Raw genomic sequence first — 27,708 nt, forward strand, 5'->3', positions numbered from 1 at the left:
CCCAATATAACTGTTTTATTTAAAGTAAAAAGTGTGCACAAATAAAAGGGAATGATTACACAACAATGTTGGAGACCATACTCCATACAAAACATGAAAACAGTAGTGACAACATGAACTAGCAGAGCACCCATGAGGATCCAACTGGCATACAAAAAGGAGATTACTCCACATAAATACATCCTGCTTCTGATGCAGACACTGTCTCCAGAAGACAAAGCCTACTGCACTGGACCATTTACACCCCAAGTCCCTTCTGAATATCTATTACAGTTGCTATATGCAGTGAAAAAGAACTGGTAAAATCATGGCACATGGAGAAAATTAAAGTTTAAAAATGAATTTACAGTCATGTAAGATATTTGTCACTTAGCAACATTCTTAACGGTTAGATATGTAAATAGAAAAAGTATCTTTTCTGTGACATTTTATATAAAAAAAATAACTTTTGCTTTAAGCACAAAAGCCAGCGCTTTACTCAATTACTCTTTGTGATGAATAGCCGAAATGCTCCTCCTTACCCAAAGCCATTTTACTTAACAGCCCATAGGAAACTGAGCCACTGTAGTAGAGACAAGGCTTTTCTTGTTTGCATTAAATAACTTCAAGTTTAATATCAGTTAAGTCCCAATGCCTAAACTGGGTCATGTGGGCGTATAAGACAGAGGCTAAACAATTAATCACACTTTTAAAACTACGTGCAGCAGTTCACTTGACATGAACTAAACGTGCTGCAGTTATTAACTGCTTTTTAAAAACAGGTTTACTCTGATATTTTACACCACGTGTATTTAAGGGAACCTGATTTTTAGCAGTGCAGAAGTTCAATGCTTCCCTGAAACCCAGGCCCCTCCAGTGACTTCCCAGTTTAGAAAACTCGGCCCACTACTTAAGAGTTTCCTATTCACGTTGCAAACAAAAACACAAACTATTTACCATTTCATGACACTACAATGTATTTGTGCAATTTCTCTCCTTGAAGCTAACATGCAAGTGAAAAAACATACACCAGAAGATCTGTGCTATGAATTTACAGGGTCACCATACAAGGATTTTCAAGGAGAGATGGTGACCAAGCAGAAGTCGTACTAAAAGCTTCAGATAAGATCCATTTCACCTTGTGCTTACAGATCCTTAGATCTGCTTTCCGTAACACTTAGCTCACCTTACGGCTCACTCCCAGGTAACACAGGTTCTTTTCAAAGTCTCTTAATCCCTTTTCCCCAAAATAAAAAACGTGGTACATTTGGCATTTCTTCAGCCTAAGACATTCAAAACTATTCCTTAAACGCTTAAAATAAGAATTATCTGTGCTGTATATTACACTGTTTACTAACCTGAAATGTAAGAATCGCACCTCCCAAAAGTCCTAGTTTGAACCGTTCCTTCAATTTTTTCCAATTGCTTCACTAGTAACTTTGAATCTACTACCAACATTTAAGGTTTGATTGTGATTACAAATCACCATCTATAAGTGGAGAAGTTAAGGGTATTATTGTGGAGAGCACCTGTTTTTTTCTAGATGTGCTTTTTCCACTGGCAAAGTGGAATACATTTCCAACAGTGTGGCAGTAAGATTAAAAAAAGGAAACAATGCCCTTACCTAGGCCATAGCCGTAAGGTACTCAGTTCTGATACAGTTAAGACAGCAAGTGTAAAAGCAATAAATAATAGTATGAGGTTCTACATCTGTCAGTATTAGCTGCCCATTACTGCTAAATGACACTCTACAGATTTTAACTTTGCAAAGTATTAATTGAATTCCATTTATTTAAACTGACACTGTATACCATGGCACGGCCCTCACTGAAAGGGACAGGCTCAGAAAGGCACTCACTGTGTATCAGTGCACAATTCCTAGCATATTATTCTGGAGCGAAGTCTATTGATTCTAATATTGAGTTAATCATCTCGTTTAGGATAGGATCAATATACCCTGTGAAAGCAGCCATTCTTGACCTATTCTGTATAAAAATCTGTTCTCCTTGCTGTCATTTCAATCTGAAGGGCACCAACATAGCTCTAACTTCAAGCTGTAGGAGAACAGGGAAATACGATATTTAGAGAGAATATTTAGAACTAGAGAAGTCCTAACATCTTACTTGTCTTGCTAGAAAAACGAAGTCCTTTAATGATATTTCATTACATCCCTTAATACAATTTGCATTCTTAAAGCAAGAAGAAAACTTTCCTTTATCAGAACGCTGTATTGGCAGATTCTACAGCTGGACCCCATTGTTCAGTCAGCAGCTCCAGAGACCAACTGCTATATTAAAACTAGAGTTTGGCAAGACCGTACGAAAGTTTAATGTTTTGTATCTGGCAGCTGAAGGTTCAGCATAACAACTGTCCTGGATGACAACACAAAAAGAAAATTAGAGAGTAGTTCACATTTGGTGGCAAAGACGAGATGTTAAGTTACTTGTTTTATGCAAGCGCATCCAAATGAAGAGATGGTAATCCATGCAGAAACAGAGAACAATTGGCACAGTCCAGAAACAGAGAATTCAGACACACTCCTCAGCTGACATCAAAAGTGGATTTATATACTCAAAGCCTTCAAATTCAGACTGGTCAATCTTCTTCACGATGTCACTGTTAAGATTAAAAAAACCCAGTCATTAGTTCAGCAAAATCAAAAATATAACGATATTAACTGATAGCTTGTCTTAAAATTCAGACCTGTACAGTGGATTGCAATTGAGAACATTTCCCTTCTCGCTCTTGTCCCTCTCTATCCTTACAGTTACCACTACTCCTATAATGGAAACAAACCACAAACCCACTTGGGAGCAGCAACTGGGCTGCTCCCACACACATATCCTCCCCACAACGCAATCTGCAAGGTTTGCGGTTTTAAAACTTTCCCAAACCAGTCGGTTTTGTAAACACGCAAAAACAGTAGGAGGCCAGAGATACTGCACCTGCATCAGCAACTTGTTTAAACTGTATTTGTACTCTATGCATTTAGAAATGGATGAAGGAGGGGACTGGATCTCAGACCTAATCGAGGTGCACAGATAACACTCAGCATTCACTGTTTGTGTTTACATGAGCATTATACAAAGCCCTAGAAAAACCCCTAAAACACGAACAGCACTGGCTCCATCAAACTAGAGAGGCCCTTCCTTCCTCATCTCTCATCAGGTCCCCTCAGGAGTGCGGAACCACAAATCCACTACCAAAATCAAATGCACTATCATGAATTGACCAAGCCTTCTCAGCCAGTGTAGTCACCCTTGACTCCTAACAATTTGTAATATCCAAACAAGCTAAGCAAAGCATCTTCTCTTGTTCAGAACGCTCAAGATGGATTCAATCTAAATACAACCTTCTAGAAATACCGTGGCTTAAAGTAATATAGAAATAAACCGCTTGAAAAAACAGGTCTTTTCCTTCATGCATTCATTTCTTGCAGATGATCCCATAAAAACATGTAAAATAGCACTTATTCATCTTTCCCTGAACTAGAATTCTTTACAGCAGCTTTCCCGCTGTTAGCTCATTTTTACGTCATGCCAGATGTAAGATGCAGCCAGGCCAGATCTACTATGAGGATACGTAACAGAATTTTCTCCAAGCTAACACAAGAACATCTTATTTACTGCTTTATGTATACTCTGTATGCTACAACCACAGCTATTAAATGAAGTTTTAATCTTCATTGACTTATCAGAACTCCTGAAATTCTACATTACTTACTCATCGTCTGGAGTGAGCTGCACAGGTTCATTGGTGAACTGGGAATCAAAGTTATCCAGGCCAAATTCTCCAGATATATTTGGTTTAAATGGAGGCACCACTTGCTTTTGCTCCATCTAAGAATAAATGCACTTAAGTGACACCAAGAATGAGATACAACCTATCGCAATATTTTTAAACAAGGCTGGAAGTTACTATTAAATTTCTTTCACACACTTTCTACAGTCATTCTATTAATCTACTGACTGTGCATAAAAGGGCTAAAAGATTCTGTCATGATGATATCATAAGGTAATAGCTTACGGTTTTTGAGCTTAAGGTCATCACTCATGCTCAAAACAAGTTGTCAAGCCATCACTGTATACAAAGAAGATAAACCAAGCCAGTGGGCATTCACGTACCAGATCCCAATCAACATTGCGAAAGAATGGATGTCCTTGGATATCTGCAAATCCTGTTTGAGGATGGCAGCCTAAACGTTCCTTTGGATCCTGTGCAAGGAACAAAATATTTCTAAATGGGTGTCACGACTTATATATGAATAAAAGCCTCCAAATTCCACAAGAAATGAAGCACCAGAGTTGCAAGGGACGCCGAAGAACTAAGTTAGTATTATTTATTTCGGAAGCTATTCCAATTTAGTGCCCAAAATAGGCATGAATATACAGAAGCCATTAACTGAATGTTATATGAACAACCATGCCATCTTTCTGCATGTTTATTCAGACCTGTTTAAACACATCATATGTTTTGGAAGAAACCTGGTTAGATTACAAGTGAATTTGATTAACGCCCACGCTGCCCATCCCTGAGCTGACTTGCAGTGCCAGGCAATCACACCAGGGCAGTAACTGCAGATTACTGCAGATTAAATAAGGTGAAAAGAAGGTTATTTTAACAAGAGAATTCCATCTCTACATACACCTATGAACAGATGCGCACACTACCAAGGAGTTGCAACAGAAGTAGTGTTCTTGCACAGTGTTATTTTTTAAAACAAGTTAACCGAATCCGTTTTCTCTTGTACCTCTTTATCCCTGCTTGTGTAAATAAAGGCCAGCATGTGTTCGGACTAGTCCACTGCCATACATTCACCCTTTGACTCAGGCTAGTTAGTTACCAGCAAACAGCAAGCACATACTGCCTCTGTGTTTCCCTCGATGAAGCTGTCAGAATGACTCAATAAGCTGCTTCTCTTTAAGAGCCAAAATAAACATGATAAATTTGTCAAATTTCCCAGATTAATGTAATCACTTAGAACATTTCTGTGCCTTCCTGTTTGAAATTTACTCACGATCCCAGTCTGAGAATCTGGAGCTTCAGATTTTAAGACAAGTATTTAGAATAGGTCCTCCAGCCTCACTGTAATTCTGCTTTAGGCTCACACCTTTTCTGCCTCTTTCTGTATAAGGCAGATAAAGTGTGTTTGATACTCATCACTTTGTCAACAGTTTTTTTTTTTCAAAAAGCTGCTCTTGCAAAGTCTTAAACAGCCCCTCCTCCTCAGGCTCTTACCTTGTTAAGGAAACTCTTTAGAACGCCTGCTGCTTTAACAGAAAGCGATCGGGGAATTCGGATCTGCTTTTCCAAAATTACTGCAAGAAAACAAGGTTCACATCAGCCTTTGCATCTTCAAACTTAGATTAAAAGCAAGTAGAAACAAAGCGCTGAAGTGTAGGAACACTTGAGGGACTCACCTTGGAAAAGATAATCTTCTGTGTTCTGATCAGGATTGTCAGAACTCCCAACAATGTCAAATGGCGACCGGCCCGCCATCATTTCAAACATCAGCACACCAAGCGCCCACCAGTCTACACTGAAGCCTAGAATTCAAACGAGAAAACACCTTCCAAGATATTTTGGAGTAAAAATATCAAAAGTCTGGGGGATAAAGATAGATGTGTTTTAAGAAGAATCAGTTCAAAGACTTAAGTACTGCCAGTGTTTCTGGTTATCTGAACAAAGGAGAGGTAACAATTGCATGAGATGTAACTTGGTCATTACGTGCTGTACAAAGAAGAGGAAATGCAAAAAGCATAAAGGTTGGAGTTAGGAACTTAACAAAGGTTGAGGTAATATTCAAGCCCAGTCATTAGTAACAAACAGGAGGTTGGTTATCCAGGGCAGGGGACAAGGAGTAGGTATGGCATTCTTAATAGCAGCAAGACAGCCATTTGTGGAGAGAAGCATCCATTCTACTATTCACTGATAAAGAAAAAGAAATCCTAGTAGCTTAGCTGGGACTGGTACAGTCTGGTGGGCCTAGAAAGTCTGTGATAAAGAAGGAAGATGCGAAGCCGGTCTGAAAGAGACATTCAGTTGAAGACAGTAAACTTAAAAATATATATTTACACACACACACACATTTTCAAAAGTAGGAACAAATTGTAGAACTTGTTAAAATCTTAAGGGAAGAAAACAGATCAAAGATAATAAGTATATTTTCTTAATATATATTAATTACAAAATAAATACAAATTAAGTAATTATATATTGAAATACGTGATATACATTATATTCTACATACTTTTATTTTATAAATGTCTAAGTAATAGGAAACATACACAGCAAGACTTCTATACTCTCACAGGTCTCTCGCTTCAGGAATCTTGTCCTGAACAAACAATTGTATACACAATTTCATTTTTAACGGTGAGATTTGTGAAAGGGATGTCTACTATCAAGGCCCTTAGTATCAAACAGAAACACTCGTAATCATTGCTGACAAATATAAAGCGCCAAACCTGAATACAATTCAAAACTACAAGTATATCATTAGTAGTATCTAAAAGTTACAAATAATAATAAATTTTAAAGACTTCAGCTGTTCAACTCTGATAAAAAGCATTTAAAGCATGCATTCTGCCCTTCCTTTGAAGGGTTTATTTACTTTTTCAGACAGGATGCTGAATTAAGACTAATTGATTCTCTTTAACAAAGACTTATATTTTCCACTGCTAAACAACTTGAGTAAGAAGTAAAAGACAAGGTGAAAGTTAGACAGTAGCAGTGAAAAACTCAATTTACCATAATCCTCTCCTCGGAGAATTTCAGGTGCAATATAGTTTGGAGTCCCACAGAACGTGCTCGTCGTGTCACCAGGTCTCAGACCCTCCTTTCAGAAGAGATGGGAAAAGGTAATTTACAATTAGCCAAGGATCCCACATTCCCCCTCGGCTAAGAACTTAATTTTGAATTAATGTAAGTGTCCTAAATATAATGTCCTGCTTTCATATAAGTAAAACTATACTTAAATCTGTATGTAAATGAATGTAAAACACTATTCGTTTCAGAAGAAACACAAGAAGGTCACACCTGGGATTTCTAGAGGATGGCACATCCCTAGGGATGACGACGACTACTAGGATTTTAGCTAGTAAGCTCCATCCTACCTCCAACGACAGGCAAATGGGAACAACAGGCACAGTGGAACACCTTACCTGACCGGGCTGTTGGAATGGACAGACAAAAGCTTTTCATAGAAGAGTACAGGATGCAGAATAGGGGGTTACCTAAGGAAGCTGTGCAGTCTTCACTCTCAGAAGTTTTCAAGACCAAACCAAATAAAGCCCTTATTAACCTGGCCTGAGCTTACAACTGCTGTGAGCAGGAAGGTGGAAGAGACTTCCAAGGCAATTAATAATCACACATTTTACTTGCTAGCAAGGAACCAGTGCTTACCTTGCACATGCCATAATCTGTGAGTTTAATATGCCCTTCAGAATCTAGTAGTACGTTATCCAGTTTTAAATCTCTGTAGATTATACCTCGTTCATGTAAATAGTTCAACGCTAGACTGATTTCAGCAGAATAAAATCTGGTGTAGAAAGAGATATTGATTACTCAAGTAATCAAAATTCAAACAACAATAACATAGTCCTGGCAGTGATACTTTCCTAAATATAATCCCGCATATTCTATTATTTTTCATCAGAGAAGTGGAGAAGTTGTTTCTAATCATACAAACATTCCTATCTACAGTAACTTCAAAAACTATTTTTAATTAATATTAATGTCTACTGAAATCATCCCTTCCATCTCGCCATCTGAGATGAAGCATATGCACCAAGAACTCAGCATTTGCCTGGGCAGCTGGTAGTAGCTGTTGTAAGAGAAACACATCGATATCATTAGACAGTTAGAAAAAAACATATCACAGAAGTGTTTTTTCTACAAAAAAACCAGAATCAGACTGAAGTCATCTCGGGCAACGCTAATACAAACAATCCCCATTACAGTTCCTCCCTGAAACAAAAATATGGTAGCTTGCAGCATTAAAGTGAGGACGCAGTTTCACCTTTTTCACATTTCTTAGATCCTTAACATCCAGAGAGAATTTGCCAGCTCATCGTCACAATCTCTGCACTACTGCACTGCGTCAGAAAACCAACTGGTTGATGCAAGAAATCCGAGACACACACCTGGCATGCTCCTCTGGCAGCTTTCTCTGTCTCTGCATATGAAACATCAGGTCTCCTCCGTTTACATACTCTATCACAAAGAACAACCTGAAATGCACAGGAGTTTGTTACCAAGGCTGAAAGAAGTTAAAGATGTCACAGGTCTGTTACCGAACAATGTCAATTCAACTCCTCTGTTCCCTCTGGCAAAACAGCTGGTTTCACTATTCTCCCTACCTCTGAATAAATTCTAAAAGTTAAAAATTAAGTACACAGAGTTTCTCTAGGTAATTCCTTTATCACTGAAGTAATCCATCCTTCCCACACTCCTAATTCACGACAGCTACTGCTTGTCATTATCACATCCGTGACCACACAAATACATTCACAACAGTTTTTATGCACAAACGAGAGAACAAAAATACTTTTCTCATTCTCCCTCCTGATCCCTTTAATCTCCTTTGTTTGTGGTTAATACTATTAGAATATTACAAATACTCACTCTTCTCGCTTCCCTCCACTAACTTGTTTAAATATATAATAACTCTTTTACATACTGAAAATGATTACTGTATAGGCTAGTAATTTATTCACCTACTGCAATGTCCTCTCCTATATATGAACACATAGGAAAAAAATAATTTTTACCTCTATTTTCCTGTTTTCCTTTTCAAAATTCAGGTAATAGTTTGATCCTTGCTCAGAGACTCATTTACCCAGAGCCCACGCAGGCTTGAGATAAATTTCCTCAGTTTTTGTACTTCTGATTTCTCTCTCCCTAAACCATTTTTTTGTTCCATTCTAGGTTCCAACTTCTACCTCATATTCTTAAGTCTTTGTTTCTGTTAGTGGCACCTCTCTTCCCCCCCAGAATCCTTCCCATCATACCTACCAGTACTTTAAGCCATTTTGCATCCTCCCATCTGTAAAGATGAAGAACACGGCCTTTGCTCAGAAAACGCTACAATGATTTACAGTACATTGACTTTCTCTACTCAACACCTGACACTTTGAATAGGCCTTTGAGGTGCTTAACAGCATGATATATTTTTTGACTAAGACTATCACTTTATTCTTTTATGAGCTGTTACCTGCTTTCTGTCTGGAAACAAGAGTGTAGTCCAACAAGAAAGGGATGATTTGAAGCCTGTTCAAAGACGTGCTTCTCTGTCTGAACCCAATCAATATCCTATTTAAAAAGAGTGACATTCAGAAAAGGATTTCTGCACTTATTAGATCGAGAATTAATGATGATTAGCAGAAATATATTCAAGTGTTTTGCTGTCCTTAGTTTACTTGCAAGAAATTAAATATCATATAGTTGTTGAATCTGAAGTAACACAATTTAACACACTTTTTTTTCCTGTCTTGAGTGTCCCATGCTTTTAGTCTCACTGTGTAACTACACTTTGGAATGTAGAACCATTCATCTATAAAAGATAGACTGGTGCAGACAAATGTAAAGTAGCATCAAGAAATGGCAGACTGAGAAATAAATGCAAAAGCTCTTCGACAGTGAACCACAGTCACTCAATTCTTTTCAGAGTAGCCTAAAGAAACACAAGGGAAATCTTCAGCAACAAGGCACGTTTAGCAGTTTGATACTGTGATTTCTGAGAATTTTCCACTATCCACTGTATAGGCTACAAAATTATTAATCTGGAGATCTGATTTAAAGAGCAATTGGAGCAATATCAAGAGTTCTGCTTGGTGACATAAAACTAAACTTGAAATTATGAATACCAGGCTCCATCCATTTCTTTTTCAGCCCAACAAGCCAACATAAACAGGAGACAGATGGAATACTGCTCCAAGATAACAAAGCAAGCCAGACTTATTAATTTGAATTCTGCAGAGGCACTGCTGCAGACATCACTGACCACAAAAGGAGACAATGCCAACAGAGGCCATGAGGCTCATGACAGAAACCACTGGCACACGAGGGCAGCTGTGAGCTACCAGTCTGCCAAAGCTAATCTCAGAATTGTTTATGCATCTTATGGACCTTCTGCAGCATCATATCTAAAAGAACCTGCAAGTATAATTGTTAATTAGTGTTGCAGACCCAGCAGCTTGGCGGCTCCCACCTTCTGGCAGATACTAAAGCTCTTTGGAAGAGTTGCCCAATTTACTGATAAAAAGCTTGCCTACCTCATCATCATTGACGAGCTCTTTCTTCACTACTTTCATTGCATAAATGCGTTCAGTTTTCTTCAATCGAACAAGTAGTACTTTGGCGTAACTGCCTCTTCCTATAACTCGGAGCAAATCAAAATCCTGAAGACCGAGACTGGAGGAAGCTTTGCCACTTTCTCTAATGCTCATTGCCTTTTGATAAAGATAACGTGAAATTAGTAAGCAGAATGGCCAATTTTAACATCTGCAAAAGTTCACATTTCAAACAGAAGAGCAAAATTAATACAAACAACTGATTCAAGTAACACTTGTTTTTCTTAAAACTGCACTGTCCTGGAAAGGAATGTGAGGGGAAAAGGAGGCCGAGGAGACTTGGTAGATAAGTGAAACAAGTGAAACTTGAGGAGTTTGGAATACTTAAGCCAAAGCACATCTATAATTTCTAAATCAAAGCACATCTCAACTCAAGGTCCAAAATGAAATAGCTTGCAAGCCATACAAGCATACACCTGAGAAAGAAACCCATATGTGCTTTACCACTTGTCAGCTTGTGACAAATTAAATTACTAAAATCTTATGACAGAGAGACAAACCCTTCAAGATCTCTGAATACAGTTAGCATGGTTACAATATTTTACCTCTTTTTCTTCACCAACGTGGTCCAAGCTCTCATGACTTGAGGGATTGTATGGAATCACTAGAGGTGGAAGAAAAAAAATACTAAATCAATGTGACATTATTTTGTCTTAAAATTTCTACATGCGAGAACTCAATCAGATAAAAAAACCCTTAAGTGCATCTATTGTATGTATTCAAAACTGTTGAGTTTTGGTGGGTTTCAAGTACACTGCTCACTGATGGAAAAGTGTAACTGACAGCCTAAATTCCTCCTTTTTAGCCAAGTTTCTTAAACTGATAAGATAGAAAACTGAGGATTTTATATTTATGTCCCCCATGACATTAAGAAGCTGTCTTAATTTTCTTGCTTATAAACATAAGTAAAGAATTTTTAAAAAAATAATTAATTCTGTTTCATTTTAAACCCCAAAGTTCATGTTTCAGCCACTTACAGTAATTAAAAAAAATAAAATATTGATCTTACCTGATTCTACACTATCTTGATGCACTGACGATGGATCCATAGGCATTATTGGTTCCTGCAAATATACACAGGATGTTTGTAACAGGTTGTCTGAGTGTGAGACATTATTTCAGAGACAATAAATGAAATAAATGATCCCTGAGGAATATAATCTAGCTAGTTTTTAACTTGATTAGTCAACAGTTACTGCTCTAATCCATACACAATAAAAGAAACCACTGCAGTCCTTATTTTACCTATTTTCCAGAAGTTATGACACGTTTCCAGAAGCTGGTGAAGTGACAACTTAGTACAACAGAGAAAAGAAGTCCAGCCGATGAGAAATAAGAAAGAAAAGCTCAAGTACTTCAGCAGTACATATATTAGCCAAATGAATTAACAAAAGGTAGATCTGTAGCTGTGTGATTTTAATATTAAACCAGGAGCGGTAATCTTCTGCATTTTTCTGGGGATCTACGAACTATAAATGATTGGATTTCTAGGGCAAGAAGTGAAAACTTCTGCACTGCATCTTCTTTTTCTGTAAAATGGGAAACAGTCTAGGGATCTAATGGATGTTTAGAGAATTTTTTTCACCTGTATGTTACTTTGAAGATGCAAAATAATGTGTGTGCATCTGCACCACGTAACAATATAGTGGAGGATGAGATAAACACTTATGCGCTTATATTTGACACAGGAAAAATTCTCAGTTGTGAAAGCTAGACATCCATCTTGACAGTGAATTGCCATTCTGCTAGGTGATTCCCAAACTTTCTTGCAAAGTGTCACACTAACCATAAAGAATGATGTTTCACCTGCTGTGACCATTTGCAGACTATAGTGTGAAAATCCTTAGTATACAAGGGACTTTTTTGTTTGACTGGTTGGTTGCTGTTTTTTTAAAGACAACTTTTCATAGTTTTACTTACTGGTTGTAGTGTGTGACGGCCACACTCAATACTGACAAGTTTGTGACATTTCTTGTGAACAAGGAGTTTGCAATTGATGCATTTATATCCCTGGCGACCCAGGCCCCATATTCGGTCAGTGCAGATGGCACAATGAGCTCTCTAGAATGACAAATCAACAAAAATCAACTAAAGAGCAAATCTAAAGAAAAATTATTCAACCATATTTTCATTATCAAAGAACACAGGAGATCAGAGAGATCCCTGCTGAACTTGCCACTAGACCAAGAGTATCTATCTGAGAACTCCAAGAATGAACAGGCAGATACAATACAAAGGACATAAAAAAAATAGACCTGAATAAGAAGCAACTGCAATACAGAAAGTTTGCATTTACGTGGAAAGGTGCAGGCGCAGCCAACCTCTTCTGCTGCACACAGACCCAGAGAGACACGAGCCAACTCCAGGCCAAAAGCACTGCAGCTGAACCAACACGCTGCTGAGCCCAAGCTAATTTGCTACACATCTTGTCATCCCTCTGTGTAGATGAGTTCTTACATTTGTACAGAAGAAGGCAGGACAGCAAAAGCTTCAACACATTAAACCACCAGATAACAGGAAATGGGAAGATCACCACTTATTGAAGGACATTCACAAAACAACTCAAAAGAACCATGAAAACAAGGTGCTTACAACAGCAAAAGTGGAAGGTGATTAAAATACTGTGCCTTGACAGCCTTTGACCAGGAAGAGGTCAAAAAAACCCCACAAACCCTAAAAAGCAGAAGTTAGATATGAAGGATGCTCAAGATGATGTTTAGTGGAGACAATCTCAAGCGCTCAGCAGACAATACACTAAGCTTAGAAAAGAAGGAAAGATTACTGAAGCTGTCAAAGAACTCATCTTATTCAAATATTTTGGGTTTAGGTTTTGCTGCTGTTTTTCTAAACAGAACAGATAGCCTTCTTGGTCCTTAGCTAATTATATTTGACCTTTGCTTCTTGAAAGTATTACAAAGGGTTTATTATTTTCAATTGATTACACGCCATCATAAACGGGCTGCCTGAAGACAGATTCTGGGTTTTCCTTTAAAAGTCAGGAAAGAAAAGTCTGTCCATCATAAGTGAGTTGACCTTTTACTCCCAGAACTTAAAGAACCGATAACACACTTTCAACTCATAGCCATCTAATGCCAGTGGTCAAGTTTGCCCTCTGGGAAGATTTTAAGGGAACATGGGAGCATTTATAGAATTGATATCAGGATTTCAGAGTACACGTAACATAAATTGTAATCCATTTATTTTTTTTTCTACTCTAAGTTGCAAATAATTTAATAATGACCGAATTTCCTGCAACAGGGTTACCAAAAGTCTAAATAGTATGAACAAACAACAGAGATGAAAATAAAACTACCTTACAATTTTTCAAGGCAGTGGCATTGTAATTACAAAAGTCAAGACATCCCTGTATCATGGTTTTAAGTACCCAATAAGAGTCTCACCCTGTTAAATCTTTTGGCTTGGAAAGTGTGACCATTTGCACAATAGAGCTTTCGCCACCGGCGGGCGCCTCGGCGATAAATGGATTCTAAGAGGAAAAACACACGGTTATATCCATACAAATATAAACACAGAACTACAACATCTTCCCATGGACTTTTCTGTGTAGAGTGATTCGCAGAGTAAAGTTTCACTCCTGCACCTTAGAGAAACACAGAGTAATGTTCTAAATATATTTTTATTTTTTTTTAATTTCTGAGACAATTTGAAGCATAACATCCTGGAAAAGTCAGAGTTAATTCTGTTTTTCCAAAGTTAAAAGGAACAGTCAGTCAAGAGAAGGAAAACTGCCAAAATGACACGACACTTGTGCACAAAATATGCACCTACCTTACCTAAACTTGGGGAGGAGCTGTGGGGAAAGGGAAGGAGGAAAGAAGGTGAATTTCAGGAGCATGTCCTGATTTATAAACTGCTTGCACAAATCCTCCAGTGTTTCAGATCCACAGCTGCCACTGTTGTTTTTTTCTGGTTTGGCATGGTTTTCTGTTTGTTTTTAAAAGCATTACTTTATATTATCAGGAACCCAACTTGAAAACTAGAATATTCAGAACTACACTGAGCTGCAAATCTACTTCAGATTCGGTTTGCAAGCTCATCTTTTTCAGAAAAGCACCATTACCTACACTGCCAAAGCTAACTCGTAAGCTTACACTTACATTGTCCAAGACTTGGATATCATGCTGATCGATATGGGTGTGCTCAGCATACACATGCTTTTTTATAAAACTTAAAGAGGTAATTTTCCCTCTGTGTTAATGTCTAGCACATTAGCTAATACAACTTAGAGGCTTTCAGAGAATACTCCCGACAGTACCTGAACACCAATTTAAAATGAATTAACCACAGATCTCTAAATGGTGATACAAGTCATTATCATTGGTTACAAGCCTTTGCTCACATTAGTCAGCCAGCAACCTGACACCTACCAAAAAGACAGGTAGAGGATAAAAAACTGTCATGAGAGAACAGGCAAAAGCAAGGAAAGCAGTGACATGGATAATTAACAGGAACGTGAAATGCTTATTAACAATGATTAAGAAATGACAAACAACATTTAAGTTTAGCAAGACTTTCTACTCCTTTTAAATATTTAATTGGTGGAGATTTGCATTATTCAAATTGATAAGCGCAGGACATCAAACCTTAGAATATCTTAGAATAAGTCTTCTAAAACAGGAAATCTGAATTCCTGATTTTCTGTACTTCTTAACCAAAATGCCTACTTACTATCTTCTCCTGGACAAGGCATGCCAGGCCGCTCTGGTACACATGGAAATACTGCAAGAAAAAACATTAACTTCCAATTAATCTTTATTTTGGACAGAAAAGAAATCTTTGGGTTATAAACAACACTTACGAAAAGTGTTTGACATTTAGGAAGACAGCATAAATTGCATTTTAACAAAACCTCGTGCAGCAGCAGCTGAGCTCAAAAGCTGTCACAAAACCCTTTGCTGGACCTAAGTGATTCACGTGAAAGATGTACCAAAAAGCAGAATAGACCAAGTTGTTTCCTAAAGGAAAAAAAAACTAGAAACAAGCAATGATTCTGGTTTCTCATGTGACCAAGTACCAGTCAGTATTTGGAAATCTTGTCTATATATACATGATATCACAGTGTCCTAACGGCTACATACAATCTTGCCTATGCAAGGTATTTGTTTCAGTTTACTTAGCTGTCAGAGAACTCAGACTGGGGAGAGACAGCTCTGGTGTCAGTTAAATCAGAAGCTTATCAAACACAAAAATAAGTGGAGCAGATCAAAAAGCATACTGAAGTAATACATACAGAAACAGATTACACTCTTCCACTTTTTCAGTCTTTAAGGGAAGCCGAAAAGCTACCCCTTCCTCCCAAAGGAGCTGAATGGTGAACTAGATTCTCCTTTTAGAGAAGGATCTCATTAAGACACTGTGTGTAACACATCCACTAACATTCCTTACAGTGATCCTCTGCCTTTCTGCTATAATCTCTGTTAAACTGAAACCTGTCTTCAACTTGTAAATACAAACAGTAAGAAAAATATACTGCATAAGCTACCAAAATAGGCATATAACACTAAAAAAAAAAATAAATTAGCAATTACACAAACGGGCATAATATTATTTGGTTCAAAATTGGTCTAAAGTACTTTAAATTTAAGAAGTCAAATTTTTGACTCAACTGGCATCATGAAAGGAGCTCATGAACTGTTTTTTCCTAACACAGACACTGCTCTAAAGCACCTATCAATAACAAAGTGTAGGACATTACTACATATCTTCTTCCATTTGTTGCCAGCAAGCATACAAAGGCACTTGGGATGAGAGAGATAGGGGCTCTTTCATTAATACACTAACAGCAAAGTATTTTTTCCTCCCTTAATTTAATAAAGGAACATCGATAAAGTGCTGACAGCTAAAAACCATGGTGTGTGGTCTCCAGCAACCTCTCGACAGAACACCACAACAGGTTTTAAATTGAGAAGCTGTGCAAAAGACACTGATAGCGCACAATAAAACTTCCACTCATTGACAGCTACAAGCCTGAGAAGTAATATAGTAAATTTCACCATACCATGAATTAGAAGCTCTGAATCCTTGTTTAGTTCATACAACCGAAAGGCCTCCTCTAACTCCAGCTGAGAAGAAACTGTGCATGGATCTCCTGTCGAAAAATAACAGAACAATACACAATCGAACCCAATTAGTTCTGTACTGTTCAACCGTTCCCTCACAGTCAGTTCCAAGATAATTACTGTATCAAAACAGAACAACTCTATCAAGTGTGGTAGCATTTAACCCCATTCAGAGAGAACATTGGAAAATATAACCTTATTGAATGTTTTCAGGGAAAACAGAGATATAAGATACTGCCCAGAGGCAAGCAGATCATAACCACAAACACTATGGGTTCCACCTGCTACAAGCATGGTTACACATCATTTTCAGTACAGGAGGTGCAGGTTATCTTTCTGCACCTAAAATCCTTCTGAAAGTCCATTTTATTTAACAGATTTTTAATTAGAATTGAGTCAATTCTATTTTCAGACCTGCTTCAACATTGCCAAGACTTTAGCCAGGAGGTGCAAAAGCACTTAGACCTCTAGTCTTCCCTCAAACCTCATTTTAATTTCTTTTTTTTAATAAAAGAATTGCAGCATTTGTTGACCATTTGAGATATAAGAGATTATCACAAAAGCATTTGGCACATATTTTGAAGTGTCTCTGACAAGGCTTCATTGGATTGCTTTAGCAAATCTGTGTTTCACAAGAAACTGTTTAGAACTGGCTAAGGTCTCTTTGCAGATACCTACTTTATGTTTCTAAAAAACAAACCCACACAGCGCAGAGTGTGCAGGGAGGAGAAAGAACAACTGCATTTATTCAGACTCACTATGACAATCAACCAACCAGTTTTTCTTCATTTGTTTCTGACACCTGTGCAAACAGTTTAGTGTTTCCTTTTGGCAGAAGGAGGCTCTCCAGATCACACACAATGTTTTAAACTAGGAGCAGAGGTTTATAGCCAGTAGTAGGAAACTTCAGAATTTTATCTGACTTGCACAGTAGTTTTTTATTGGTGATTACAACGTAGCTGGCAACAGCATGTAACCAATCCTCTCCAGCACTGCTCTCAGACTCACAATTTCACTGTAAATTCTAAAACAGGATAACAGAAAATTTGATCTACAGTGTTTTTTAGTGGTGACTAGGTATTAAAAAACCCAAACAGATAAGATACAAATACTCTATCAGCAAGACCAGACTAGTAAGAAATTTACAGCCATCTAAAGAAAGATGAGATAAGGCACTGAGAAAATTGTTCTTCCAAGTAAGTTACTGAATCTGCACGACACTGTCTACAAACGCTTCATTAAAAAGACATAATGAGCGACTCTCCCTCTTCACCACCCTCCTCAAGATAAAACAGCAAGCTTACTACAACGTAAACATCCAACTCAGCACAGAAATTTGGTTATAAACATTGTTCATTTTACTTTACTGCTTCTGCCTGGTGTAAATAAATTGGGAATGATGGGGGGAGTGGGGGAAAGAAGAAAGAAAACCTGCTCAGATTCCCAAGACCACAAAATCATGGACACACCTGCCCACAGAGCATTTCCAAAATCAGCTTTGGCCCATATTTAGCTTTAAGCTGTGAATAAACTGGCACTCATCCAATTTCGAATGAGAAAGCTATGAGAAAGGGAGGAAACAGTTCTATGAGCGCCATTTAGGCTAATCACTGCATACAAATTCTAATCACCACCAACAAATCACTGCACATTATGGCCTTTTATGTATTGCAGCAAGTATTTTGCATGCTAAAATAAGTCAACAGCTATTTCACAATTCAGACACCTCTTTGTTGCAGCACAAAAACCATGTGTAGAACACACCAATTCCACAAAGGAAATAGGAACTACAAATAACCTTTTCAAAAAGTAACTAACTCATACATACGGCTCAGAACTGGCCGGCAACTGGTACGGCAAGGGCAGGAGACTGAACTTTTTCCATCCAAGGCAAACTTTATCATGGATAACATAAGCACGAAAGGTAACAAGAGTTAGCAGCCAAGGTTGTTACTATTACACTTTGATGAAAAGCTACTTGGGCAAGTAATTTCTCTTTTAATAATTTGAAAATGTTTTACTGATAGCTGTGTGTTAACAGACTTCACGTTGTTAAAGTAACAGCTGATAAAAACATTCAAAATACAATGGTTTTGGTGACACACACAACTCAATTCTGTATTAATTTATATTGACATTGTAGATAAATACAGTTATTTCTGTCATCTCGTGTTAACTTAACTCCCAAAGATTTAATACTTAAGGGGAACAACGTGTTTCTTCAGCAGCATAAAGGAATGTTCTCTATTCTGTTTCTAATAAATGCTAACATTGAATTAATACTTTGACAACCACAGAATCTTAATTTATTTATTCAATTTAAAAGAAACCAACCAGTTCTCCACATCAAATAATTTGAAACAACGACCTTTCCACTAAGATACACTTAGAAAGGCACTGGATAACCATTATTTTTAGAGTTAGATTTACTATTTCTAAAAACATAATAAGTATGTTTTATAAGCTTATCTTACGAAGGCAGAGGGAAAGGAAAAGACGGGGAGAGGAGAGCCAGACAGCTGAGGAACATTTTGAATATTTGTCATAAGACCAAGCACTGATTTACCTTCTTCATCAATCCATTTCATGGTGAAAAGCTGCTCATTGTCAAAGGAGCACATGTCTCGAACTTCACTGCACAGTCCCTCGAACGAGATGGAAGGTTCAAAATATGTTATCATGATGTCCCTAAGCAAGATAAATATAAACATGAGAAATTATATTCCAATGTGGAGCATTTGATGATCTTTAATGCCTTCCATGTACCACTAATACAAAATCCACCCCTGCTGCAGCTGCCTGAAAAATATTAAAGTAGTATTACTAAACCATTAACACCTAAGTTCCCTACCCATAGCAAAGTCAAGCTCCAAGTGATTTTTACTATCACTCACTGGACTTCTAGTGCTCCGGGTGTCTGTTTAAGAAACATTAAGATTTAAATGCCCACATAACCATGAAGCAAGTAGCAGCACACATTGACCACATGCAGAAATTGTTTGTTGTATCAGTGAAAACCAAAGAATGAAAAGCTGCAGCAATTCTGAAGAATATTATTAACATACTGCTAGTTTTGCTTGCTCTTTAACAGTCATTTTGTTATTAGGTATCAAAATGCTGTAAAACCTTATACCTTCTCCAACTAAATTTTGCCTCTGCAGATGTTCTGAAACATTAATGAAAATCATAAAATAGATTCCCAGCAGATTAAGGGGGATATTCCAAATACTAAAAGTGCCTTTAAAGAGAGACCTGTGATGCTTCACCAACACGACTGGGAAGGTGGACAGAGAGGCAGGTACTTAGAATTAAAAGGGACTACTTCACAGTTAGGCAGGATGAGCATTTCTGTTTTAATTAAGAGTTAGTTAACCTGGTGTTTTAAATATATTAACATAAAATGCTGAGCCATTGTCTTGGTATTTGCTGGGCCTTAAAGGGACATAGGTGACTCAGGGCTGAAGTCCTTTAAACAAAGGATTTCACAGTTCAGAGGAAGGTTGGAGGAGAAAAGAAAAGGAGAAAAAAAAAAGAGAAGGCTGTTTACAACAGTGCTCTTCAAACATCTCCTATAAGCCAAATGTTTGAGCTACAAGACTAATCTTCCCATAAAAACCTCAGCTTGTAGGGATTTGTTTCAGTTTATGCCAGCTGCCAGCAGTATTCAATAGAGGGAGAAATTTGAGCAACAGACAAAATTTATATCTGGTCAAAATCACATCATATAGCTAACATTTAAGGAGCACACATGCAGTAAGTTAAACGCCTTTGAATTGTCTTGTGCATGGGCTGAGTTTATCAAGTATGCGACTTACTGTAACACACTGTGGTCACTGACCCTGAACCACTTTCAGGAGCGACAGGAAACACAGATGATGATACACAGGCTTGCCTGAGGCTCCTTGAAGTTCAGCAGCATTAATAAACCAAACCAGTGATTTCTATGCACTCTAGAAGAACAGCTAGCCTGCTTCTGGACTTATGAGCACGATCAGAGCTAGCTTAATTAGGGGAAAGACTCCAGTAAATGGTTAGGATAGTGAAATGATTTCTCTTCAACAATCTGAATAAAGCAGTCAAAAAACCTGCTACATAGTTTGATTAAAGATTTGCTTTTCTTTTTTCCACGTGAGACAAAATGTGAGACAGAACAGTAGTTGGACTCCCATATGCAGACACAGTACGGTACTTTGAAGCAAACAGGGTTTCATTTGAAACATCCGATTGCACCCATCCCACAAGGCAAACTGTGCTCCCTCCAATACAAAGTTGTCCCTTGGCATCCTCTCAAAATGCAGAAACTGCCAACCCAACACCAGTGTTTGTCTCTACAAACTGAGGCAGATTTAACAGTACATTATTGTTACAGACACCTGGACATCAAACAAAGAGAAACCCAGGAGGGTGTTAAGAGGCAGAGACTTAACCTGCATTTCCTGTTTTTCAGGGAAGGAAAGGAGGCACCAACTTCACTGATTTTGTGCTAAAGTTCACCATCACGTCATTTATTCACATTTTAGTGCAGATATAATCACTTTGCAATATTTTCTTAAACAAAAGGTTAAGGCAGCGAGAAGTCAGAGTGAAGTACTTCAACTCTTGGCAGTTTATTTTGTGCCTGAACTAGCCAGTAATGGGAGAGGAATGTTAAAAGCAGCAGTGACTACATGGTAAGCACTGATGCTCCAGCAAAAAATTAATATATATATAAAAAAAAAAGTAAAAGCTGTTCAGTGGCTTTTCAAAGCTGATATTTTAAATGGACTTTAATTAGATTTCTCTGCACTATAGTGAACAGAAAAAGTCTTGATATCAAGAGGTACTGAGCAGCCCAGGAATCCCTCCATATCTATGAAGTTGGCATCAACTGAAAAAAAACCCCTTCTTCCTACTTATTGCTACCTTCAAAGTAGCAAAATTGTTGCTTTTCAAATAAAAAGAGAGCCTAATTATTTCAGAATTTAGGCAAGTTCTCTAAATCACTACTCCAATACCTCCAACAGGACGTGTCAATTACTAAATACAGTTGGATGATCTTACCCTCTCTGTTATAACAAACACTCAACAGTCTTTCAGAGAAGCCTCCTGCTAATAGCAATTTATAAAAAAAAAATACGTACGTAAGCAAGAATAAGGTTCTACAAGCAACCTCAAGCATGCTTCTAGAGATGCTAAGCCAAATTTATATACCACAGAAACTGAAAGATTACAGGTATTTACAAGTTTTATTTTGCCATTTTAACTACAGCGATGACACTGACACTTTCTACTGAGATAAGTCTCGCTTCTAGACTGGTTCTGTTACACTTCTGCATTATGTGGTGTTTTCCACATAATGGAAATGGTAAATTAAACACAACAGAGAACACATTTTAAATATCTCTAGAAGGCTATGAACCTCATCACTATCTTCTCCACCTTTCCTGTGAGATCAAACAGCTTTTCTCATGCCCTTTCTTGTACAGATCATCCAACAGTCATAACATCCTTAAACAAAAAAAACCACCCACAACCAACCAAAACAAATGAAAAACAACCCTAATGCCAACAGTTAAATGCAATTCAATATCCATATCTCATTTTTCACTTCTGAGCTTAAATTTCTGAGAAAGAACATTCCACTGCAAGAACACGGACCACACTGCTTTAGGTTCTTCCACCTACAGATTAATTAGCTATCACTTATCATGTATTTGGAAATATCCAGATACATAATCACATGCTATCTACAGATCCACATGTTAATCACACACCTGGGTCAGTCATTAAGACTTCTGATAACATCTTATTATAACCCAGTGAAATTAATCCATAAAAGACTCCTGGAGAATTTTGCTGTTTCAGTACTGTCAGGTGCCAGCACTGCCATTCAGAACAATCTCTTCCCAGGGGAAGTCTTTATGTCTCAAATTGCCTGTTCTTGCAATTTGTTTATCTGGAAAAAATGTATCGCCAGAAAATTAAATCAATGTTGAAATTGCAAGAAGGGGTGAAAATGTGTTCATAGGCTTAAACCAAAGCTTTCTTAAGCTGAACAGCTCCTATGCAGAACTTAATGCTCAACGGACAATGCAAGAGACTGACCAGAAACTGCTCAAGACAAAGAGCAATAAAAGAAAGGATGTGAGAAGTCAAATTCTTAAGAAACAGATTTGCTGGAAATATTTATGAGGTACATTTTGATTTTACAATTAAAATTGAACTCCCTCTCCCCCCCCCCAGCTCCCACTTCTATAAATATATTAAAAATTAAGAAAGGGAGCAAGTTTAACACGTATCATGAGAGGACTGTCAGGAGTACTCTTCATTTAAACCCAATGAAACTGAAGGTGGGCAAAGCACTGATAACCTACACCCTTAACTAACCATTACAGCCTACGGAGTTAGAACAGCGCAAAGTATGTCAGGCACTTGCACTTCTAATCAAGAGAGAAGAATGGTCCTTCAAGATTGTTGTTTGGGGACGGTTTGGTTTATAGGTTTTCTGTTTGTCTGGGGTTTCTTTAAATCAGCAACTTTAATGCAAGAGTATTCCTGGTGCACAAGTAGTGTAAGATTCCCATCTGCTCTCAAGGGCTACAACGCAATCCTCCCCACGTGTATTAACAACATAACAGCTTCTTGCACTGAACTGACAAAAAGCATCTACAGCATATGATAAAAGACCAATGGGAAACTTAATATTAGAAAGCTGAAATGGTTGCAGTTACAGTGGTGTCCAGTGTCAAATGTTTGGCTGCTACACTTCGTTACTGCATCAACAAAAGCTATGTAATCACCTAGTGTAAGAGAGTAAATTCCTAAGAACTCTCTCAGGAACCTCAACCTAATGCCCTAATTCCCAAATCTCCTAATGCCCAAAATAGGGCATTCCTATTTTCTTATTGTCACGATCTCTGTTCATTTTAGGAAAATTTTCCTTCCTGGTTTTCTGTATTTCGTGAATTTAAGATAAAGAATTAGCCCTGCATGGCTGAATGAAACAGAAACCCCTCAAAGGGTTCTTCATTAAAGTCACCATCTTGGCTGAGAAAGCCCTTAGGCTGTGGGCCAGACTAAGGGATGTTTTGGGGATTCAGATTCAGCTGTTAGCTCTAAGTCACTAAGTGTGGCATCCTGAGTGAGTGTCTTGAGTGGTGTCTCCTGATGAGCGTCTTCACTATTTAATTCCCAAGTGTTTCATGAACAAATCTGTGCTTCTAAGTTGCTGGTTTTTTTCCTTTAACCAGAAGCTCCCTCTGGAAGTTGAAATGACCTTCCTCACAAAACTTTCACAATAACTTCTACAACCCACTTAAATGCTTCTAGTAAAAAGAAATTAAGAAAGATCAACATTTCCAAATGAACATTATTTCCTATTAAATCCTCTATCCAGCTTTAATCTTGAGACAGTTTATTTGATGAAAGGGGAAAATGCTGCCTCTGATATCAGCATTTAGATTCTCTGTCTCCAAGTCCTTTCAGTGGAAATGCAGGTGAGGTGGTTTGCTTCAGTACTCACCTCTTCACAGTGCTAGCCTGAAGAGCAGGCATGAGACCTTCAGTTGTACGAAAGTGGAGAGAATAATTTGTTTAGTTCTTGAAACAAACCATGACTAAAGCATTCGGCTTGTTAGTTTGTTGGTATTCGCAATGGTTAACCAACACCCCATATGACTCAGTGTCATTAAAAGTAAACTGATAATTGCAGTAACAGACAAAAAACTCAATAGATATTGAGACTCAAAAGAAACATTCCAGTGTCTGTGGAATTATTACCTAACATTTAAAGTGTCACGGAGCAAGCATTCCTGACCAATGCAGCAGTTTTATTCCTCACTCCCACAGCCCTGAGCTGCTTTCTCTCTGCTCTTGCACCACAGCCTCCTTGTGCTAAAGCAAGGATTCATGTGATTACATGTGGAAATGATCAAGATTGAAACTGACCCAGCAGAAGAAAAATAAACGGTCTTAACCCAGAACAGTTCCCACATTAGTTCACTGCCTGACCAAATGAAGGCTTCAGCCAGAGGCACTTCCACAGTCCTTAAGAAATGGTGGATTTAAGGGACTGCAAAACAAAGAGCTCAGAATTTCACATAATATTACTTTGACAGTTTCACACATCCTTTAAAGCCAAAGACTGTGCCAACCTCTGCACTACTTCTTTAAGACTTTGGTCAAGAAAAGCCCCAACACAGACAAAAGCCAGAAATCAAACAGGGTAACAAATGTCATACCAAATGCTCAGCATGACCTCTATACCTCTCCTTAAAGTTATAAGGCTAGAGATACCAGACAGTAAACGCTGAAAATGAAGTAAGTCTCTTCTCATATTTAATGCAGATAACTAGAAGGAAGCTGTCGAGAGTATTGCGTGTTCAATCTTAATCCAAAAATGCAACCCACATTTTTTTCTACTTACATCACCTCCTCTCAAACTTAATGGCCCGATGAGCCACCACCAACCCTTGTACTCTTAGAATTAGGTGCTGTAACTGTTACTGTTTAGTAGGGGGGTACAAACCCAAAGCAGAACACGTTCTCTGCCTTATAAGCTATTGTCAGAGAGTCACTGAATTTGACCAGCAACATTCAGGTTTTCATTGTCCTGATCTCTAGCATATTTTTTTGACAGCAGAAACACAATTGACAGTAGATGCATCTTAATCACCATCCACTGACACCCTTGGATGTTACTCAGTCCCTAGGAAACAGACTAAAAAGCAACGACATAGGTTTCCACCCAAACAGCCTCCTCCTTTAGACCTGAAGACCATGTAGCATGCAGACTAGGACCACAGCTGGACCCCGAGCATACTTAAAGTATGAATTAAGGCATGTGTCCCCCGGGAATGTGTTATGAAAGAACATGCACTTGTTACTGACAGCAGGTAGACAGCCAGGGGACAGACACAATCCTTCCCTCTTTTTCTTTTTCTCACGACTGGATACCCAGAACACTAGAAGTTAACATTACTCCAAACAGCCCAAAACCACGGTGTTTAGAACACAGCCACTGAGGGGACCCTGCAGGCAGCAAACTCTGACATAGCAGCCACTGTGCCCAACCTCAGTCACCTATCTGTGCTCCAAAACCCTGTTGTGTTTGATGTGCTCCCCCCAAACCCCACTGCGATGAGTCCCAAAACACACCACACTCGCTGCACCCACCAAACACACTGCTCCAAAACCCCCATGCTTGCTGCATCCCGAAGCTCCACACTATGCCCTCAAAAACCTCGTCACGCTCGTTGCACCCCATAAAAAGCCATACGTGATGCATCCCAAAAAATCCCTACGCTTGATACGCCCCTCAAAAACTCCACGTTGTGCCCCCAAACCCCTATGCTTGCTGCACCCCAAAACCCTGCACCGTGCCACAACCCCCCCATGCCTGACACACCCCAAACCCCCCACACCTGATACACCCCAAAAACATCCATGCTTGACACAATCCCCCAAAACCCCCGTGCCTGATACACCCCCAAAAATCCCTACGCCTGATACACCCCCAGAAACCCCCCACGCCTGATACACCCCCAGAAAGCCCCCCCCGCCTGATACACCCCCAGAAAGTCCCCCCCGCCTGATACACCCCCAGAAAGTCCCCCCCGCCTGATACACCCCCAGAAAATCCCCCACGCCTGATACACCCCCAGAAAATCCCCCACGCCTGATACACCCCCAGAAAGCCCCGTGCTCAGTGTCCCTGAGTCCCCACACTCGCTGCCCCCCTAAACCCCCCACACTTAATACTCCCCCAAAACTCCCCCCGCCGCCCCCCAGGGCTCTACGACCGGACTCACCCTTTGTAGTAGGCTTTGACGCGGACCTGGTGGGCGCCGTCCGCGCCGAGGCCGCCGCCCGCGCCCGCCATGGCGCCGCCGTCCCGCGCTGTGGGCATCCCCGCCGCGGCGCGGGGAGCGGCGGCTGCGCGACCCCCGCGGCCCAACGCGCGCCGCGCACCGCCCCGCCTCCTCCGCACGGCGGGCGCGACCACGAGAGGGGCTGGGGGGGAGTGCAAAACACCGAGAAGGGGAACGCGGAAAGCGTAGAGCCGGGACGCACGGCGTAGACGGGGAGCACGGCAGGAAGGAGGAGCCGCTCCGGGAACGGTCGGTCCGCAGTTCTGCCACCCGGGGAAGGCGGGCGCGACGCTCCGCGTGTGCGCCCTCCCCCCCACCCTGTGCGCTACGTGGGCTCTTCCACACGGGGCTGCGGCGCGCACTTGCGTAGCGGAATGTTCCACGGGGGAACGGAAGGGGGGGAGGCAGCCGGGATCCCCGCGGGGAATCCGCCGGAGCGAGTCCGGGCGCCACACCGACCACCCCTCTTCTCTCCGCCACTTGGTACGGCCCCGAGGCGCGCTGGGGCTGGCGGGGGAGCGGGGCGGCAGTGGCGGTGTGTGGCGAGCGGGGCAGACGCGGTCGGGAGCCCCGGGGGACGCGAAACGCGCCGCGGTGCTTCGTTAATCGGCCAGGCCGCCTGGAGCGAGTCGGGAGCGCGTGGCCGTCAGCCCGGGAGCGCAGCCCCCGCGTTGTGCTCGTGAGCAAACCCGTAGGAGCGCGATGGAGGATGCGGTGTCCGTGCGAATGCTTCGTCTGTGCGTGGAAGTCGGCGAACGGAAAAGTCCTTGTTTTGTGATATTTAAGGAATAAAACACTGAAGGCTGCGCAAGACCGACCAGCGCTTCAGGAGCCGAAAAAGAGGGGAGGTCAAGATAACCCTTATTTCGAAGCTCAGATGGAACCTTCAAAGCGGGCAGATGCCAAGGAAATCGAGTCGGGGGCTGCTTTGCAGACCCCGGGCTCAATAAAGGACCGTGGGGAGCGCGCGGGGGGCGTGTCACGCGTGGGGGTTTTGGGGGTGTAGCCTTCCTGAGCTAAAGCTGATAGAAAAAAGTTACTCTTACAAAAAGTGGAATATTTTGATTTAAACTAAGGTAGAGTTAGGCTTATCCAAGTAACTATTTTTTGAAAGTTAGACAGAATGTCCCTCTAATAGTGTGGTTTTTCATAGCATGTTTTTTCAAATAGTTGTAAGAAACGCTTATTTACTAGTAAAATATTGAAAAGGACAAAGTCATTGAAGCAAGTGCAATAATATTTTTATTTTACAATTCTGCACTGAATTGGATGCCCTTATAAAAAAGGCACAACATCTTACAAAAGCAGTAGGTATATATACTAGTTTTAGAGAAAGAACCGTGCAAGTCCTCAATGTTTATTTTTTAGGTTATCTAACCATGTCTGCAGACTTCCTTCAGGTTATTTCCTGGCCCAAGACAGCTACATCTCACAAGTCAATTAAGCATA

At 39.7% G+C, this 27,708-nt stretch overlaps 1 protein-coding gene across 2 annotated transcripts; it reads right to left on the reverse strand.

Moving 5' to 3' along the window:
* On the reverse strand, positions 1 to 26,388 carry PRKCI (protein kinase C iota). 2 transcript variants are annotated; one of them, XM_069864828.1, is made up of 18 exons: positions 26,200 to 26,388; positions 18,978 to 19,099; positions 16,351 to 16,440; positions 15,021 to 15,071; positions 13,733 to 13,818; positions 12,252 to 12,392; positions 11,341 to 11,395; positions 10,877 to 10,935; positions 10,254 to 10,430; positions 9,194 to 9,291; positions 8,124 to 8,210; positions 7,384 to 7,519; positions 6,730 to 6,817; positions 5,400 to 5,525; positions 5,218 to 5,297; positions 4,104 to 4,193; positions 3,703 to 3,818; positions 1 to 2,595 (listed from the first exon to the last, which is right to left on the reverse strand). In XM_069864828.1, the coding sequence occupies exons 1-18, from the start codon at positions 26,295 to 26,297 to the stop codon at positions 2,508 to 2,510; spliced, it is 1,788 nt and encodes a 595-aa protein (XP_069720929.1). In that variant the 5' UTR covers positions 26,298 to 26,388; the 3' UTR covers positions 1 to 2,507. The 2 variants fall into 2 exon arrangements, with proteins under 2 accessions (XP_069720929.1, XP_069720931.1); XM_069864830.1 differs by lacking the exons at positions 13,733 to 13,818; positions 26,200 to 26,388 and having other exon boundaries at positions 18,978 to 19,003.
* Between the last annotated feature and the right edge of the window lie 1,320 nt (positions 26,389 to 27,708).

Source organism: Phaenicophaeus curvirostris, chromosome 10 (genome assembly GCF_032191515.1).
Source record: "Phaenicophaeus curvirostris isolate KB17595 chromosome 10, BPBGC_Pcur_1.0, whole genome shotgun sequence".
Lineage (NCBI taxonomy): Eukaryota > Metazoa > Chordata > Aves > Cuculiformes > Cuculidae > Phaenicophaeus > Phaenicophaeus curvirostris.